A 19,541-nucleotide genomic window follows, 5' to 3' on the forward strand; every position below is an offset into this window, starting at 1 on the left:
CAGTCAGCATATCCCACTGCGGAGGGCATTCCCTTTAAGGCTTGAAAATGCCTTGTATAGTCCCAAACCAGTAAATATCTGGTTAAATATGCCAGCAGGTAACATTTACAATTTGCTTTAAAACATGCTTTGGACATATATTTTAGTGCTCATTACTGTTACCAATAAAAAAAAAAATAACTTTCTGCTCATTTATTTGTGTCTGGGTCTTTTTCTTTCTCCTTTTGATAAGAATTTCGAGACAGAGCATCTTTGCTAGCGGTTTGGAAGAAACAGCTTTACAATGACGCCTAATGACAGACTAGATGAATTACAGGAGATTGATTCTGAATGTTACAAAACAAACTGCAGGAGAACCAGGCTACTTTTTAAAAAAAAAATCAAATCTAAACTGCAGGAAGACCTGAAGTTTAATCATGTAGCACAGGGAAAGTCTTTCTGCAAGCAAAGGGTCAAGTAGAATTGGGGAGCATACATTTTCACAGATTCTTTAACAATGATTATACTTTATCTGTTAATAATAATCAGAGACTGCAGATGGCTTAAGTCTAAATGCTAGGCTCTTCCAGAACTTTCATCTCTGAAGCCCATGGGAGAATGCATTAAGTATAATTACAATAAAAAATGAAAAGAAAAAAAAAAACATCGTAATCTCAATGCAAGTAAGTATCGTGCACGTAAAATGCCTTTCCCCCTTTAATGCATGCATCCACTGTATAAAGTGCGACTGCTTAGAGAACGCTCTAGCCTGGTCCAAAGGAGCAGCTCGGATTTCGACCGAGCTCGGCTCAGAAGCCAGTTGTTGGCGCTGTCCGTGGTGCTGAGGAATTCCCAGCTGCCGGCAGAATGAGCTCCAAATCAGCAGTCTGCAAACTGCGCTCAGTGATGCAGAAACCCAGCTAAAGTTGCTCCTTTCCTTCACGGCCACAGTTAGTATTTTCTGGTGTTTAAGAGGGGATTCAAGCAACATATCGTGGATGATGCTGACGGTACTGCCAGCGGAGTGGGCTGTAAGCTACAGCATGCTGTTGCTGATTTTGATCCTCAGAGCCTAGCCAAATCACCTCTACTGCCATATCAAACACTGTGTAAGTGAACTCATGTGTGGAGGAGGCGTAATCAGCCGGGAAATTTCATAGAAGGATCTGGGAAAAGGCTAAAAATAAGTTCAACATGATTCTGCTACTGGGGTCTGGATCGCTACAGGACCAGCATTGCTTCTTGCTTTGAATTCTGAAGACAGATCCAAAGCATATTTCTTATGTGTGTCTGCTGTGTTTCTCTCTGGAAGGGCGGGAGACTGCTTCTTGACTGTGTTTTGAAATGGGAGGTAGAATGGATTGCCTTTAATTCAAGCCTGAAAATGTATTCTTTGGATAATTAAAAAGAAACTGCTTTTCTAAAACATACCTGATCTTTTAGTTTGTATTCGTCAATGACCCCCACCACCACCATTTAACCTCCAGAGTGATTAGGTAAGTGTATCTCATGACATGAGTTATGTTTGTTTTCTCAAAGAAATAGATGCAGTCATTTAAAATCATATGTAGCAATATGGGGTGGGGGGAAAGTTTAGCTGGGAAGTGATCCTCAGTTTAGCAATGTTTGCTTACTTATTAAAAAATCTTCAGATAAACATTTTGATTTCTCTAATGTTTCTTCTCTTAAATAAATATTAAACTGCACTAGAGTAGCTTAATTAAGAAGAATGCTCTTGAAAAAAATAACTTTCTTATACTGAAAAGAAGACCTTGTTTTCTCCATGCAGATTGTAAAATATATTTCATATAATAAAAGCATGCTTAATGTTTATATAAAGTAGGTATTACATCCCTATTTTTACCTTTAAGTTTACATTCACCCTAACCTGACACATTAATGCCTACCTGTAGCTTACAAAGAGATCATTTTCTATGTCCTTTTGAAACAGAATGAGATGTGTATTTTATACGGCTTATCTTGCATGTATTGACAGATACTACTAGAAAACTATAAGAAAGCACAATAGCTCCTTTTTCTTCTAAGATAAACTTTCTAAATATGTGGGAAATGTATAAATGCATGCTTTAATTGGAAAATTATGCTTTTTCAGAAGCTTGTATTATGTTTGTGGGCTCTGTAGTAATTTAAGGGAAAAAATGCTTTGTCAAAGGGAGCTTCCACCTTCTCAAGTAGAATTATAGGTTTGCATTTTTTTTTTGTTCTGTCATGACTCACTGTTTTTGACATATTTTAAAAGAAATCCATCTCCTTTATCATTACCTACCCAAAAGGAATTCTAATATTAGAGAGCAGTTTTCTCGTAAAGGAGGGCATGAATATACTCCCTTCCATTTTACTATTACTAGAATTTGCATATCTAACTTAAAATGCAAGTATAATAGTTCTTGAAGTTTTCTAATGCTATCTTTATCTTATTTAAAATTATCTGCATGTTAGACTAAAAATCGATGGTTTATCATTGCTATTATAATCTGAAAACAAACCAACAAATAACATTTATAAATGATCTGAAAATGTCCTATATACAATTTTAGCAATATTGGCATAAAGCCAGCATCATTTAAATAGGCAAATGAACTATTTTACACTTTTCTTATCTATTACTCCCTAAAGTCACAGTTTTCCCAAGGCTTTGTATGAGTTAGTCACTCTGATAATTTAAATAAGAGCCCCCTACCAACACTCCCCACCAAGCACTAATACTAAGTGAAGTGTACAAGAGTCAATAACACCAAATTAATAAGGCATATTTTCTATGAATTGGCAACACCCTATTTTTAAGAAACTTCAATAAACAGTTACACTGGCATTTTTGTGCAAATTGCCTAAATGCAAGTATCTTTGGCATGTCAAAAAAGAGTTATGTTTTCAAGAGTGTGTGAATGTCATTTACTTTATGTTGAAGTAATTAATTCAAGTAGTATTTATTACATGAATATTAGAGTCAAGTTGCTGTAAAAATAATTTACAGATACATCTTTCCTGCCCACTAGGAGCTTACTTCCTGAGTAAAATAAAGATGTGGACAATAATACAAATAAATTTTTAACAAATCCTTTTCAATACCTGGCATTTTCTTATTTATTATTTAAAGTTTTCTTTCTTTTATTCACTGTGGAATAGTTGTGCTATTTTCCTTCTTAACTATGTTTCAAAATCCAGATTCATGTTCACTTAAACAAGTCACCTATATTGAGACCATTGTTCTCCAATTATGGGCATAAAGAAGTAAGAAGACCTTTGTAGTAGCTGCATCCAATGATAATTTACATTCAGCTGTTGGTTTCTTCCCTTTCTTTTAGAAGTAGAATGTCTTCTCACTAATCTCTTGAGTTTTCTTTCAGATGATTGTAACATATATACATTCTGTCACTCATTAGTTTAATCAGTGAATTCAAAGAGAATGTGAATTCAAATATTCTCAAGTTATTTGTAACTATTAGTAAGATCACCCTTTGAGTCTCGGTAAAACCACTTCTTATAATTTAGACAAAGCTAGACCTTTGAAATTCAGAAGGTAAATTTAAGCTGAAGATTCCTAGGTGAAATAAGTCCATAAAGGACAATTTTAATGCATATATGGCCAAGGATCAACCCTCCAAACTTCATAATAAAGTGTAGATAGTTGCATGAACTTAGTTGATTTGAGGTCTTAGTAGCTTCCAAATAGATCTCAAATAAACATGTTAAGAGCATGGGTTTAAATGAATCTATATTCTCTTTATATATGTCAAATTATTCTTTTTAAATATTTATTTTTCAGCCTACCCCTCTTGTATTCTCATGGAAGGAGCTGAGTATATCTAATATTAGGAGAACATCCAGAATCCTTTGAGGAGGGGGATGGCTCTTCATGTTCATGAAGCTTGTGTACTTCTGTTGGTCATCCCCGGATTGGTCACCTCTGCTGCCATCAGTCATGAAGACTATCCTGCTGATGAAGGTGACCAGACTTCCAGTAATGACAATCTGATTTTTGATGACTATCGAGGGAAAGGGTGTGTGGATGATAGCGGCTTTGTATACAAGTTGGGAGAACGATTTTTCCCAGGGCATTCCAACTGTCCATGTGTCTGTGCTCTGGATGGACCTGTTTGTGACCAGCCAGAATGCCCTAAAATTCACCCAAAGTGTACTAAAGTGGAACACAACGGATGCTGTCCTGAGTGCAAAGAAGTGAAAAACTCTTGTGAATATCATGGGAAAAATTACAAAATCTTGGAGGAATTTAAGGTATGAGTTACCCTTTTTATTTATTGAATACTAACTTTTTACACCACATACTTAGATTACTACATTAAAATGACAGTTGGAAAAACACAGTTTTAAATTTCTCTTTGATTTACAAAAATATGACTCCAGTTAGCATAAGTACCAGTGTGGTCAACAAATAGGTAATTGGTTTGTTGATCAGTATCTGTAGGGTTTCACAATAACTTTTTCCTTCAGAAGTATTTGGAGCATGTTACCATCTTTTATTTTTGCCCTTAAACATTTCTTTGGTGTTATAAGAAAATATGTTTTCTGAAGGAAACAACTTTGTTTAAAGGCTATGTGTCCATTAAGTTAATGTTTAAATTTTGTGAGTTTTTGGGTGGGTGTGTGTGTGGCTTATTAGCCTGTAGTTGGAGCCATTTAATTATAGTCTAGAATTATCTATTTAGTGTATGGAAATGCAAGTGCTACAGAGACACACTTCTGAGCTGTGGTCTTTATATTAAGAATATACATTGGACTTACTTATTGTAGAGCATGGTCCCCATTCTGTTCTCTGCTCATTAGATTTTTTTTTTTTACTTACAGGACCCCAGAGAGAACTGAATTTTTATCATAGTCCCTTGTAAAAGGTAGTAAAAAAAAAAAAAAAGACTAATTTTTCAGCCTTTCAGCCTCCATGATACCATGGTATTTCTTAGTCTTTCTTTTATGCTTGTGTCATATTTTCAAGTAACTTGGAATTCACTTTTATCTCTTATTGGAGTCTCTTTTCTCTAATGGCTAGTTTTAATTAGTGTTTTCTACAGCCAGGTATGAACCCTTTAGGTATAAATTAATATATCAACATGTCCTCAAATGTAATGGCAGTTTGTGCCTTGGAGTTTCTGTCATACTGATGGCTTGATATAAAGATTTTCATTTCACCTAACTAAGTTCTGTGACAAGGTGCTCAGAATCTTGTAGGCAAAAGAAGATATAGCTAGTTTTCAGTGAGACTGTTTATGTTTGAGAGAAGAAATGTTCAGTTATTAGCACTGACCCAGCTTCCTTCTTTACAAGAATCAAATGGTGGAAGAAGTCAATACGTGGAAAAAGGTTTTAACTGATCATGATCAGAGTACCTCCTGTGTATTGGCAATTCATTGCATTTGGTCTATTCCAAGTTATGGGCTCAAACCAGTTCTAATTTACCCAAGGAACCCGTTTATTTTAACTAGATTCCTCAGGACACGAGAGAAATTTTAATGATAATTATCATATTCAACTTTCTTACACATAAGTGTTATTCTAGACTTTTTTTTTCACGCATTATGATACTTTGTTGCACAATATTGAGAAGAGGCTTGAGAGTCTAGTAAAATTACCATTATTGACATCAAATAATAGTTGAGTATCATATATTTATTAATACCTTTCTGGTCTTTAACATATTGGACACATTTTGATATTAGCTACTTTTACTCTTAGGATAACAAAAGTAAATGCAAATATTCAACACGTGATTGACTCTAGACGTGGTTCTAGAATCATGTCACTCTCCTCTAACATGCATATTTATCTAGAGTAGAATGCAAAAAGACATTTTAAGATAGCCTAGCCCAAACAAAAAGTACCCAAGATAAAATATGAGATTATTACATATTGATTACCAAATTATATAAAAGAAGAAAAGATACTGACTGTTTTTTTTTTAACTTAGCTCACCACTTAAAATGCTATAGTTTTCCCTGTTTTTATTAGATTTTATTTTATCTCATAGGTAATAATAACTTTACCATGTCAAACAATAAAGACATATCAAGTTAGTAATTCCTTTACTCCAACTATCTGTCCCTGCTATAGTTAATATTTAATCTGTTGATATGCACAACTTTTTCCCTGACTTTCAATATCATTGATTTTAAATCAATGTGATTTAAAAAAAGAAAACAGATGCCACTTTTTCACAAGGATTTAGTTTTAAGAGCTTTAGAGATCATTAATAAGAATGAAGAACTGAGACCAAGAAAGTTTGTTACCTGTCCAAAATTGTCAAGTTATTTAACCTATTTCTAAATACATTCAAACAAGAAAGCCTATATCAAAGCACTCTAGAGTCAGAAAGACCTGGATTCATATCCCAAATTCATCACTTAGATGTAAGATTTTGGAAGGAGTCCTTAAATTTTGGAGCCACAGTAGCGTTCGCTACAAAATGGCCATCATGATCATTACTTCTGATGGGAGGAGATGTTGGAAAGATTTTGTGAGATAATTTATATGAAGTTAGCAGTCTTGTGATGACTGGTACACAATAGATATTAAAGAAATGGTTGTTTCACTCCTTCTAAATTCTAATGTCCAGGGATTTACTCTAAATTCTCCATTCCTCCATGTCTTCACCTACATTTTTATGAAGGAAGCTCGATTTTAAAAGTCACTCAAGTGAAAGAATTCCAACACCTTTTTTTAAATGTTCTACTTATCTATGTGAACTATGTACGCCTAAGTAAATATCAGCCATCTGATTGTCTTCTAATTTAGTTTCTTGTCTCTTGTAAGCTGATCTTTAAAGCTGTATGCAACTTTCACATAATAATCTTGGCATGTTATTAAGAAGGTTGTATTACAAGATATTTTTACATGTTATATATTCATCCAACAAGCATTTATTGGGCTTTTTGATATATAAGATACTGTAGGTGTACTGTACATACATTAGAAAGTAAGGTATCTAGAAGGCAAAATCTCCACCCACAAGGAAGGCATGAACAACGTGGAGAGAGAAGTGGGGAAAAGGAAGTCTAAAGTGTGTGATTGTGAAGGTCAACACCAAGGGATTGTGGTGCCAGAAGCTTATCAACATGGTGTGAGGTTTGGTCAGACAAACTTTCCTTTTCTTCAGGATGGTCACAGATGAGCCTTAAAAAATTAAAATTTATCCAGGGAGATTAAAGTTCCAAAGAGGAAACTGCTTGAGCAAAATCAGAGATTGGGATGAATAAAATCTGCAAGGAGAGGAGGGAGATGAGAATAACAGGAAGATGGATCTTACTAAAATGCCATTATAAGGAGAGAGACATAAATTTGCCTAGCATTTTTGGAACGTGGAAAGAGGAACTTGAGTACTGGGCCAAAATATTTAGATTCAGTCTAAAGAATAACAAGGGACAAAATGCAGGTTGTTATACATAGAGATGACCTAGTTAAATATGTTTTTTAAACAAAATGACTTTATAGCCAAGGATATAACTGAATAGAGGTGAAGAGATATTAATGGCTGGGGAGGTGGAGATGACCAGCATGCAAAGGACAAAAACATTCAGGGCAGTCTTGAGGATAAAAATCTAAATTCCCTAGTATAGTCTAGATTCTACACATCAACCTCTCCAAGTATCTCAAACTCTCACTGACTTCTCTTCCCTGTGTGCTTACACATGCTGTCCCATACTTTTTCACCATTTATACACACCTGTATAAGTCTTACTAGACTGCTTCAGAATTCCATTTAAATCTCATCTCAACTGCAAAGCCCTCTCTGACTGTCCTACTTCTGTATCCTGGGCTGCGTCTCACACCATTATAACAAGGACAATAATCATAGCCAGACACCATTAAGGCCGTTACATGTATTATAGCACATTTCATAATAACACTATGAGGTTACACTTTTATTAGCACTGTTTTACAGACGAGAAAACTGAAGCACCAAAGTGTAAGCAGCTTGCCCAACACCATATCTAAAGTAGAAGAACTAGGATTCAAACCCAGGCATCCTGGCTTCAGAATATAAACTCTTCACCACCTTTACCACCTCTGTCACACTGCAATAACATAAAGTGAAAGGACCTGTCTCTCCCACTGGACAGTGAACCCTTTGAGGCTAGGGACGGTGTTTTCTTTTTTCTCCTCTGTTCCCAACCCTAGCCCCATATAAACCACATAACAGGCATTTAATATATTTGGTGAACAAAATGAGTCAGGTTATAACTGAACACATGGAATAAAAAAAGTTCCTTTAAAATGCCTTCATTTCTTTCTGTTTATGTGTTGACATCTCCATTTTAATTAGAGAAGCATTCAAGCTTCAAGTAAACAGTGCTCTTTGGACCCCTAAAGATGACACGCATTGTTCATAAAGCACATATTTCCATACTGCTTCTACTTTCTACTCCTTCTCCCTACCCCTTCCTAACCAATACTCATCTTGGATTGCATCTCCATCCCAAGTGTTGTAATGACCATCCAGTGTTTTAGTTGTGTGGTCTCACTCTATACAGTTACAGAAACATACTGAAGTCCCTACTTCAGTCTTTTCTGATCACTAAATTTAAATGTAAATCACTATGTTGTACACCTGAAACTTATAACATTGTACATCAACTATACCGCAGTAAAAAATAAACATTTAGTGTGGTTAAAAAAAAAATTGATATACATGTGTCACCTGATGGAAAAAATAATGTTATTTATAAACGTTGGGGTTTTTTCAACACTTACTGATGCAAGCTTTGAAAATGGATTTCTCTCTACCCTTTTTGAAAACTCTAAATTTTCCAGTGTTCTGGTAATATTGTATTAAGTTAAAGGTCATTGTATAGTAGGTTTTCTCATCTTTCTTTTATGTGTACTCAGGCAAAATGACACTGGAACCTACTTTTTGAGAAATAAGAAGTATAAATAATAAATTACAATAGCATTTCCTACAGAAAAACTTGATTGGAAATGTAGGTTCTATCAGCTTTGGCTCTGTGATAACTATCTCATGCTGAATTTCTTAAATGGAGAAATAATTTCTTATTTTGCTCAGTATTTTTATAACTCTCACTCAGCTAGAATTAGCCTTTTTGGATTTTTTTATACTTTAAAACTTGCAGTGTTTTAGTTTTATTTCAGACACTGACAGTTGATCAGGTTTCTGGTTTTTATTTTTAATAGGTTCAGTGTGGTTATTTTCTCATTTTGCACATTTTGTAAATATGTTGTTGCTTTTTTAAAAAAAAAAAACATGTTTTCATGCTGTGGTAAGCTGCCTAGTTTTTGCCCTGAATTTTGGATTTAACATTTAAATCTTGAGGAGAGCAGCAAAGAGGACAGAAAATTAATCAGAGTATTCTGCCAAATCATCACACCCATAAAAAATGTCGATGCCAACTAAGGTTTAGAACTGACTTGCTCTTCAATGGGTACATTCACAGGAAGACAGGTTTCCCAACTTTCTCATTAATCTATGCCCCCATCATTAATGTCCAATTAACATTAATGGACATTAAATCTAACATTAAATCTGTAAAAGTGAGTAGAAAGGCTTTTTTAAATTTAGGATTGGGAGTTTGTTTTTTATGTCTGTTTGTTTTAATACAGAGAAAGAATGGAAAGTAACACATTCTAGGAACTGATAACCAAATAGGTGAAAGAACAGGAAAAAATGGGGGTCTGTAAAGAAATCTCAATTGAGGGGACTAATAGTTAACACCTTGCAGAAATACAACTTATTGTACCCCACCCACTCATCTGCCATGGCACCAGTTTCTATGAGAGGCACAGAAACTAAGATGTTTGTACTAGGACAGAGGGGTACAGAATGCATCTTTCCAGAGGTATGAAGATTGTATGTATGTATGTATTTTAATGCCACCAAATGGAATCAAATGTGTTATGTCCTGCTGAAATATGAGAGGCAAGGCAGTGAAAGTTTCATCCTAACAACTGGAAGGGTTTTTTTTGTTTTATTTTTATTTTTTTATTTTTTATTTTTGACCCTCTGTATTTATTTTAATAACAGAGAAATGGATGAATTTTAAGAATATGGGTGGGATTTTTAAAGATATTTTTCCCAAGAGAGGATATACAAGTTCTCAACAAATGATTAATGGAACAAACAGGGGCATTTGTAAGATTTCATCCAAAGAAAGTCCTAGAAAACATCATAATTTCATACAACAAAGATAATTGAGGTCTTTGTTGGGAGATTGAAAAGACTAATTCCACAATCACTGACTCTGCAAAATGCGGTTTTTGTTTTGTGGAACATGCTGTAGTTGTTAATATTGAAACTGCCTTTGAGTGAATTCAAGAATGGCTTCTCCTTTCAAGTAGCTACAAAATAACAGAGATTAAGTAATCTTAATCAGTAATGACAGTTGCTCCTCTGGAGCTCAGCCCTCAGCCTGTACAACAAACACGCTCAAAGTGGATAATTCTCAATGGGGGATGTCCATCTTTGTAAATAACTAGGGAGCCTCTGCTCAATTTGTATAATGTCTGACCAGTTTCAAAGATTAGAAGTCAATTTTGTTAAAACTTTATAAAGTTCCTCAAACCTTTCTCTTTCTTTTTATATTGTGCTCACTTGACATGTTTTAATTCTACAAAACTACATTAAATCTAGAAAACAGACCAGATTTTTGAAATAATTTTTCAAAAGCCCCAATGAGAACTGGAAATGACCCTCAACACTTTTAAAAATGAGAGATTAGAATTGTAGGAATAAATGGCTTCCAAGTTAACCCCTGAAGGATGAAATAGTCTGAAAAAGTCTCTTGCTTTAAATTTTAAGAGACTTGATGGTCAGCTGGCCCTTTGATTAGTTATATATAGACTCACCCACTGATTTTTATCGCTGTCCTTCGTATGGCAAGATGCTGCCGTTAATGGTGTTAACTGTGTGATAAGCATGACTACAGAGATTTGTGTGTGGCCTTCTGTTCCCAGGGCACACCAGGAGATTGGTGTTTGATCTGTGGCCACATCTGAGATTTGCAGAGCTTATCACTGCTTGTGACTACCTCACACTTGAGGTCAGTCATGAGCTGTGTATAGACTTCGCTGTCCATTCCTTACTGACTCTCCAAGACTGTGAGAAGATGAACCTGAAAAGAGAGGGACCTGGTAGTCTCCCCTCCAAACTTTAATTGTACAAGATTCTGAATATGTCAGAAATTTGCTTATTTTTAATTGTGGTTTTACTCACCAAAACACGTAATTAGTCAATGGTGTGATACTAACAAGCATGTTTTCTTCTGTCTCTTATATCTTATTTCATAAATTAGGTCTACATATTTTATGCAAATTTTGTGTATTAATCTATAATCTATACAGTCTAAATTGAAATTGCTTCATACATGCGTTGTATGTGTATGTGTGTGAAATTTGAGGGAGCTGGGAAATGCTCTTACTTTAAGAAAATCTTTTTCTACTCCTCCTTATTCTCCCTGACAATATTTTTGTTTTGTTTTGTTTTCCTATAGCTTGATTTATATATCAGGCAGTGTGTTTTATGAAGGACAGCACAAGAAAAAACTATTGGTCTATTTTTTAGTTGTATTTTGCCAAGCTTTCGAGGAAGAGCTTGAAACAAATAACTAGAGGCGATGTGAAGTGATCAGTGGGTTTGCTTATCCCGGTGATCTTTCTCAAGCCTTAGTCATTACTAATTGGGGACTGGCTTATTTTAGAGTCTGTACTTTGGACTATTAATCACCACTGATTAGCATCAGTAATCTCAGTCTCACATATCACCAGTGTTGATTTCCTTGCTTCCAGCCTGCCATACAGCACATCACAATAAAGCCATCTTTGCAAGAATCTAATGATACCACGAAAAGAGTGAATAAAGTACTAAAGTGACAAAAAAATTCATTTATGTCCTGAAAAAGCTTTTAGATGATATTATTTTATGACTGTATAAATTTGTTTAAAGTGGATACAAATCCACTGAACACAACTCTTAATTTCCTCCCTATTATGTCATGAGACCATGAACAAAACTCAAATAATTTTAATCCTTCTATCTATAGGATGGATACAATAATGTCATCATATGTCTTATGAAGAATTAATAGTATTGGGAATTTGAAAATTAAAGTATTGCATATCAATTTATAATTAACAATTCTGACTGCTCAAAAGTTTGTGTTTTTTTTTTTAATTAAACATTACTTGGTTGGGATTTTGAAATCATTTTGTTTTAATATTGACCCTTGACTATGATTGTTATTTCTTGGCATGGGATTGGATTTCTAGTATCTGAGTTTATACAAGTTCTATTTATAAAAGGCCAGCATTATGGGGTTTTTTTTTTTAAATCTAAGTCCTTCCTACTCTTAAGAGCTGACAACAGAATTTTGGATATGGAAAAGAACTTTGAACTTATTTTACAGATGATAAAACAAAGACCAACAGAAACTTAGTAAAAACACCACAATGGCTGGCATAGCTTACGATTTGCAAAGGCAATATAAATATATTTCTTTCCTGTGGTCTTTTATCTACATTTTAAGCCTTCAGGTTTAATGCTCACTTGCATCTTCCTTTCCAATAAATACATTGGATGCAAACATTTATTTCATCCAATTGTCTATAGAAATGTGATATCAGGACCTAGCTCCATGACAACCCAGAGTTACAAGTAGACAAGAACAATAAAATATTGCCATATCTAAAATCTGTCTTTGACACAGATAGAGGACAATTTGCAAAAGGAGCCTAAGTTTACAAAGGCTCTAATAAAAAGAGGATCCTTTGCCTAAAAATGAAAAATTCTGTAATTAAACCAAACAATATAGGCCAAAATAAAATTATAATATATTAAACACTGCTTATTTATTTTCACGGAGACTACTTTATACTAGGAAGTAACAAAGGAACTAAATTAGCTGCTCTTGCCATATAGTTGATTTTAGGAACTGAGGACCTGTGTTCTTGATTTTTTTCACTCTGCAAACTCCCACCTCTCACTACATGACAGGAATGGAGTATGAAAAATGGATGGAGTGTACAAAAATCTCTAGTTGCTTGGCATTAGAACAAAGGGATATCCCTAAACTGGCATATGATCAGTATCATCTAAGGCAAGAATGCTGCAAAAATTCACATCCCTTGACCTCTTTCTCTTCAATGCCAACTGAAATGATTTAAATTTATATTTTTCTAAAGTTTCCCAGATTATTCTAATGATCAGCTGGAATTTTAGTAAGGATTTTTTATTTTTTTTCATGGTCAAGTAAATTTGAGAAATGATGCGTCCTTTACTATCTCTTGGAAATGTGCACTGCTTGAATGTATATATTAATATATACTAACAGTGCTTGAACATTTTTTAAAGCTTTGAGAGTCAGTATGTACACAGTTCAACAGCTAAGAGCTCAACAGTATGGTGAAAACTGTATTTTACAGTAGGTTCTACCACTTACCAGCTAAGTGACCCAGGCACACATTACTTTACCTCTTATGTCTTAGTGCAGACATCTCTAAAATAGAGATAATAGTAAAAACTACTTGGAACACAATAAGGGATTCATAAAAGTTATCTGACATTTTTACTACTATTACTACTTACCTGTATTTAAGTCCAGTATTTCACAGATTCATGTAACAGCAGAATACTTTTTCTCTGAACATCTATTAACATCTTAAAGTTCATAAGCGTTCAATGAAACAGTTTAAGAAGTATTTTGTTAATGACCAAGATCATCCTTTATTCCTTTATCTGACTCTGATGGGCAGTTAATGATAAAAATCTATATATCTCAGCTTATCTTTTATTGCCTGGTCCTTTTTAAAGTTTCCAAAATTGCAGTTAATGTGGTTATTTACGGTAATTTATTAATTTGTGTTACATAAAACAATTTAAATGGACAATGACTTATTCAAAGTAATAATGATGATGCCAGTTACATGTTACCAAAAATCTAAGACAGGGATCAGCGCACTGCAATCCATTAGCCAAGTTCAGCTTCACCACCTGTTTTTGTAAGTACAGTTTTATTGGAAAATAGCAATGCTTATTCATTATGTATTGTGCATAGTGGCTTTCAGGCTGCAATCCAGCCCTGAGTAGTTGCTCCAGAGATTATGTGACCCAAATAGGTCAAAAATATTTACTGTCTGGTTTTCTGTAGAAAAAGTTTGCCAACTTCTGATCTAGGATCAAATTCTTCTTCTTCCCTGCCTTTCTACTTCCCTCAAATTGTACTTTCATGTAACCCGCATTCTTCAAAGTTACGAATTCTTTGGGTACTGTTAGGTATAGGTTTTACTTCATTTGTAGGTGGTCTCGGGGATGTCTTTCCAAGTGTGTAAATCTTCAAAGGCATCTAAATTTGCCTATTTTAAGTGTATTATACATACTTAACAGCAGACGTGTTAAGTCTCTTTGCACATTTGTCTCCAAGGAGTACGGCTTTGCTCTTTGCATTGATGTATAATAATTGAATAACTTTCCACTTACTGAGAATTCTCGGATGAAATAGATAAGCAAAGATGATAAAAATGTCATATTTTGATATCCCATCTGCTCTCCTTTGACAGTGTGACAAGTAGGTATTTTTCATTTAGTGTAATAGATATATTTCTTATTATATTAATAAATAAAAATATGTATATTGTCTGCTCACTTATTACGTTCACTAACATCTTTTCAAATCAACTTATATAATCCATGGTTTGATTCCATTAGATGTCCTAAGTGTCTCTGACATGTAGAGAGGCGATAGGTCTTGGTGGGGGGTGTACAAAAATGTATAAAACCCTCAAGGTACGCCTAGTCTATTAAAATGAATAACACAGGTACCACTAATAGCAGATGGCGTGGGCTGATTGCTCTAGGAACTCATATGAAGAAAGAAATAATTCAGTCTGAAGAGCTTAGGAAGATCCTAGGAGTGAGGATTTCAGTGCACTGATAACATCTTAGACAAAACAGGAAAATTGGCAAAAGTCAATGGAAAGCACGTTCAGAGAAAAGTGAGTTAACCCAAGTGGCCAGAGCAGAGGGTGTAGAGAAGATAAAAAGTGAGAGATAAGAGAGAGAAGGGAGTGTGGCACCCGCTCACAATGTGGATGCCAGGTTCAGGAGCTTGGGGCAAAGCCTGGACCAAGTAGAAAATTACCAAATGGCTTGAGTCAGGGAGGTGACACAACCAGATTTGTGCCTGAGGGAAATACAAATAATTGTTGACAATTTTATGAAATATTTTGCATCTTTGTTCCTTCATTGAATGATTTAGTTCTAAGATATTTTTATTCTCATGTTATAAACAAGAAGGGACGCTTCTGACTCTAATTCTAATGCTCTATTACACCTGCCCGGATTCCATGAGTATACTATGGACATTATGAAAGAAATGTGATAGAGATGGCTTATTTTTCATTTGAGTGTGCACATCCTATATTCTGGAATACCTGTTCAATTATAACTCTGAAATATTTCCTGTTAAGTCTCATATCTTTCTGATGGAAATGTAGTACACTGCTAACATGAAAATTAGCAAATTAGGAAATTTGAAAATTAGGAAATTCTTTGCCTGCTCCATGTTTTACATGGCTCAATTGGCTTCACTTAAAAAACTCCCATGGCAATAAAGAAGGTTGCATTTAAGGTGCATTACTATTTATTTAAAAAAAAAAAAACCTACATTCTGAATGCAGTAAGGATTGACCAGGAATATTGCAAATATTGCAAATTTAGTTATTGTTTTCATTTTAAATTTCTGCATCAGGAAAACACAAATTAAAAGAAACAACAAAGAAAACGTGGGCCTTGAAAATGCTTTTTTGCAGCCTTAGAAATACCACAGTCATTGTAGAAACTCCCAGTGGTTACCAAATTCAGTCCTATTTCTGTATGAGGAGAGGACAGCCCAGCTCCCTGAAACTCCACTTATTTTCACTGTATGTTAAATAGGACAGAGAAAAAATTAAAATTGTTCAGTCTAACTTTAATTTTTTCCCAACATTAAAAATAAAAGTCTGCTAAAATAGCAAACCTTTGACTGCTGAGATTTAGAAAGCTTCCTTAGGGAGAAACAGGACAATCACAGAGAATTTTCCTTTTGTTAATGAGACTCTAGGCCTTTCACATTGAAAGTAGAAGATACTTTAATCAGGACTCCAAAAAAATGAGAGCTCAAGTTACCCTGTTGCAAATCTGTTTTTGGCAAGACTCTGATTAAAGATTGAAGTTTCATCACTGTAAATAAGAATCTAATAAACTATCGAAAAAATGTTGTCCAATGTCATTCTTAGTCTAAACACAATCTGAGTGCAAACATTGCTACATTTTAGAGATGCAACACAGATTGCTCTCAAAACTAAAATATATATTCTTTACAAACTTAATATCTCAAATAATTCGTATTGGAAATGATTATGTGATAATGTAATAAAAATAATTTATGATCAATATACTTTTTGAGAAATACACAGCCACTGAAAATGAACAAAGGGAAATTAAAATTAAAAAAAAAAAAACAAGGGGCTTCCCTGGTGGCACAGTGGTTGAGAATCTGCCTGCCAATGCAGGGGACACGGGTTCGAGCCCTGGTCTGGGAAGATCCCACATGCCGCGGAGCAACTGGGCCCGTGAGCCACAACTACTGAGCCTGCGCGTCTGGAGCAGGTGCTCCGCAACAAGAGAGGCCGCGATAGTGAGAGGCCCGCACACCGCTATGAAGAGAGGCCCCCGCTTGCCACAACTAGAGAAAGCCCTCGCACAGAAACGAAGACCCAACACAGCCATAAATAAATAAATAAATAAATAAATAAATAAATAAATAAATAAATAAATAAATAAATTTAATTAAACTTTAAAAAAAAAAAAAAACCAAAAAAACACTGGTCAAGTTGAAAGCTCTGATGACAACGACAGTCATTTACCCAATGCTGCATAATTTACAAGCTCCTTCAAATATTACATTATTTCCTTTTTGTCTCATAAGAATCCAATGAGGAAAATTAGAGCTCCCTTAATATTATGTTATTAACTCCATCTTACAAATAAGAAAAACCAGTGTCAAGTGGGTTTAAATAACCTGTCCAAGGTAATACAACAGTGTTTGATGGCAGGACTTGAGCTCCAAACGTGCCTACTCCACATTTTCCAATAGCTGAATTCCAATGGGCCATTCAGCCCAGTGGAATTGGGCTGAATTCCATTGGTCCGTAGCACTAACAATTTTTATACATGGCTACAAAGTTTTGACTGCTTCTGCTTTACTTGCACAAAAGATACACACTAAAGTCAGAAAGTTTATCAAGAAATTACTCAAGATTTTTTCAATTTCAATATTGTAATTTTCAATTACAATATTCTTTCATATTATTGCCCATAAGCCATCCCAATCTATTTTTGTGGAATAAGGTGTAAGCTATGAATTAAGCATCAAATAGCGTAGTATAAAATATAGTAGGAAATTGCTGTTTGGACTTAAAATGAAAATATTTTAATATTAGCAATTATAAAGCACTTTATTAATTTTTAATTACTCTCTATTTATAACATGGAAAAGAATATTACTAGTAAATGGAAAATGAAGGAAAGATTTGTTAAGTAATAATCTGATTGGCATTCCCAATACAAATGGATTTTTGTATAGGAGTGCCTATAACTCCCATCCCGCAGACCCTGAAAAGCTGTGAACTCAGTATCATCCACGCAAGGCTAGAAGGCTAGAGTTTATGGCCCTCTCTGTTATCACCTTCGCTCAGTGTTTCCTGTAGAATAGAACTGATTGTATTTGTCTCTTACGTGAACTTTCACACTGTAGAATTCTCACGGTGATGTATTCTCCCCCACCCACACATGACCTTATTTTAATGCTGTTGTAGATGATAGGCTTTTAACTGATATCAACAGTTGTCCTTCACAGTGTCAACAGGAAAGTTTTGAAGTTATACAGTTGCTCACTTTTCCCTTGTTGCATAAATGTGTAATAAATGGAACATCCTTAGCATGGAGACATACAGGCTCTACTTGAAATATTCAGTTCCTTGTCAAAGACCTTTGTACTAAAAGCAATTGTCAATCCAGAGTATCAGTGAAGAACTAGAGACTGCTGCTTTTCTAGGCTATTTCACAAGTATAGGTGTGATATCATTACTTTATCAAAATCTTTATCTTGAATCTGCTAGCCTTTGTCTACACCTTTGGGTTCTCCTTTGAAGATCTTAGAGGCAACTAAAGCATCCTTTATTTTCCTCTTAAATACACACTGATATTTCTTCTTAAGTGTGCATTTGCCTACTTAAAAAAATACATCTGTGATTGCAACTGAAGAGTGGTTTTTGCTTACCTTCTCCTTATCTATATTTTATTTCTCTCTATGCTGGTCTTCATTTTTCAGAAAAAGCTATGTTTTATTGTCATAAAACTCCTTGAAAATACTCAGATTAAAAAAATGGTTCTATATACCATCAGTTTATCAGAATAGGCAATATATAATTGTAGAGTTGCCTATCCTTAAAACAAATGCCAAAATATATTTAAATAATTTTTAGAAGAAAATATTTTAGAGAAAAAAAAACCATTAATATAATGTCATTGTTGTGTTGCATCTATAATGATGAGTTTTCAAGAATGAGTAAACTTTCCATACTTGATAATAATTTTAAACTGGTTATTTCATCAACTGTTTTTGCGATATTCTTGTGTTTTACATTAGCTCAGAGTAAATGCAAATGAGTAGAAGGATTAAATTTAATAATTCTGTCTTCCATTATAATAGTAGCATCAGTTATTCTTATAAATAATCAATTGATTTAAAAACTCAAAACTTATTTTTATAGACATCTAGATTATCACTATTGCTATTTATTGAGGGAAGGCTAGCTATGGAGTTCATCTTAGTATACCTTATATACATTATCTTGTGTAAATACACATTTAATAAATATGCTGAATAATTTTTAAAATTTATATAATTTCTGAATTTTAGTTTATTACCTACCTAGTTTACTGTATCTACATGGGCAAAGCTATGTGCACTCTTTACAATTGCTTGACTAAAATGTTTGTGTTTTCAACAAGCATGAAGTAGTCTTTGACAGACACCGTAGAGATAATATTCCAGCATATATTATCAAAATACCAACTTCTCAGAAAGAATATCTACTACTTAACTTGTTACTCAAATGATACAATCATACACATTTGCTGACCAATGGAGGTGATTATAAAAAAAAAATCTATGCATCTGTTTTTTAATTTGCTTCAGCAGTATTGAAATTCATAATAAGTTCCAGCTCTATGTCCATAAATCGATTAGACTTAAAACCTCAGTGTTTCAAATATGCTCCAATCAATAGGACAGATCACTGGAGAGGTCACCGCAATCCCATTAGACATAGGACAATGGGGAGCATTTTAATCAGTGACACAATGGGTCTTATTTCAGATGATTGTGAATTTTGGTTAAAATCCATTGGACCCATTGATTATTAGGTGACATCCGCCACATGCAAGTTACTGGCTACAGGATTGGCAGTGGATGTTAAATACTCTTGTACTCTGTAATTTAATGTATATTTTAATGAACTGAACAGTGAGATTTCTGACAGGCATC

General features: G+C 34.3%; 1 protein-coding gene across 1 annotated transcript in view; it reads left to right on the forward strand.

Moving 5' to 3' along the window:
* Nucleotides 1–3,846: 3,846 nt before the first annotated feature.
* VWC2L (von Willebrand factor C domain containing 2 like) overlaps nucleotides 3,847–19,541 on the forward strand; it is a gene marked incomplete at its 5' end in the record, with an annotated part of 31,992 nt that continues 16,297 nt past the window's right edge. Inside the window, one exon of the mRNA XM_082467502.1 lies at nucleotides 3,847–4,236. Coding sequence (XP_082323628.1) covers nucleotides 3,847–4,236 — 390 coding nt within the window. The remainder of the gene's footprint in view (nucleotides 4,237–19,541) is intronic.

This window comes from Balaenoptera physalus (assembly GCF_965194825.1).
Source record: "Balaenoptera physalus genome assembly, chromosome: 6".
Taxonomy (NCBI): Eukaryota; Metazoa; Chordata; class Mammalia; order Artiodactyla; family Balaenopteridae; genus Balaenoptera; species Balaenoptera physalus.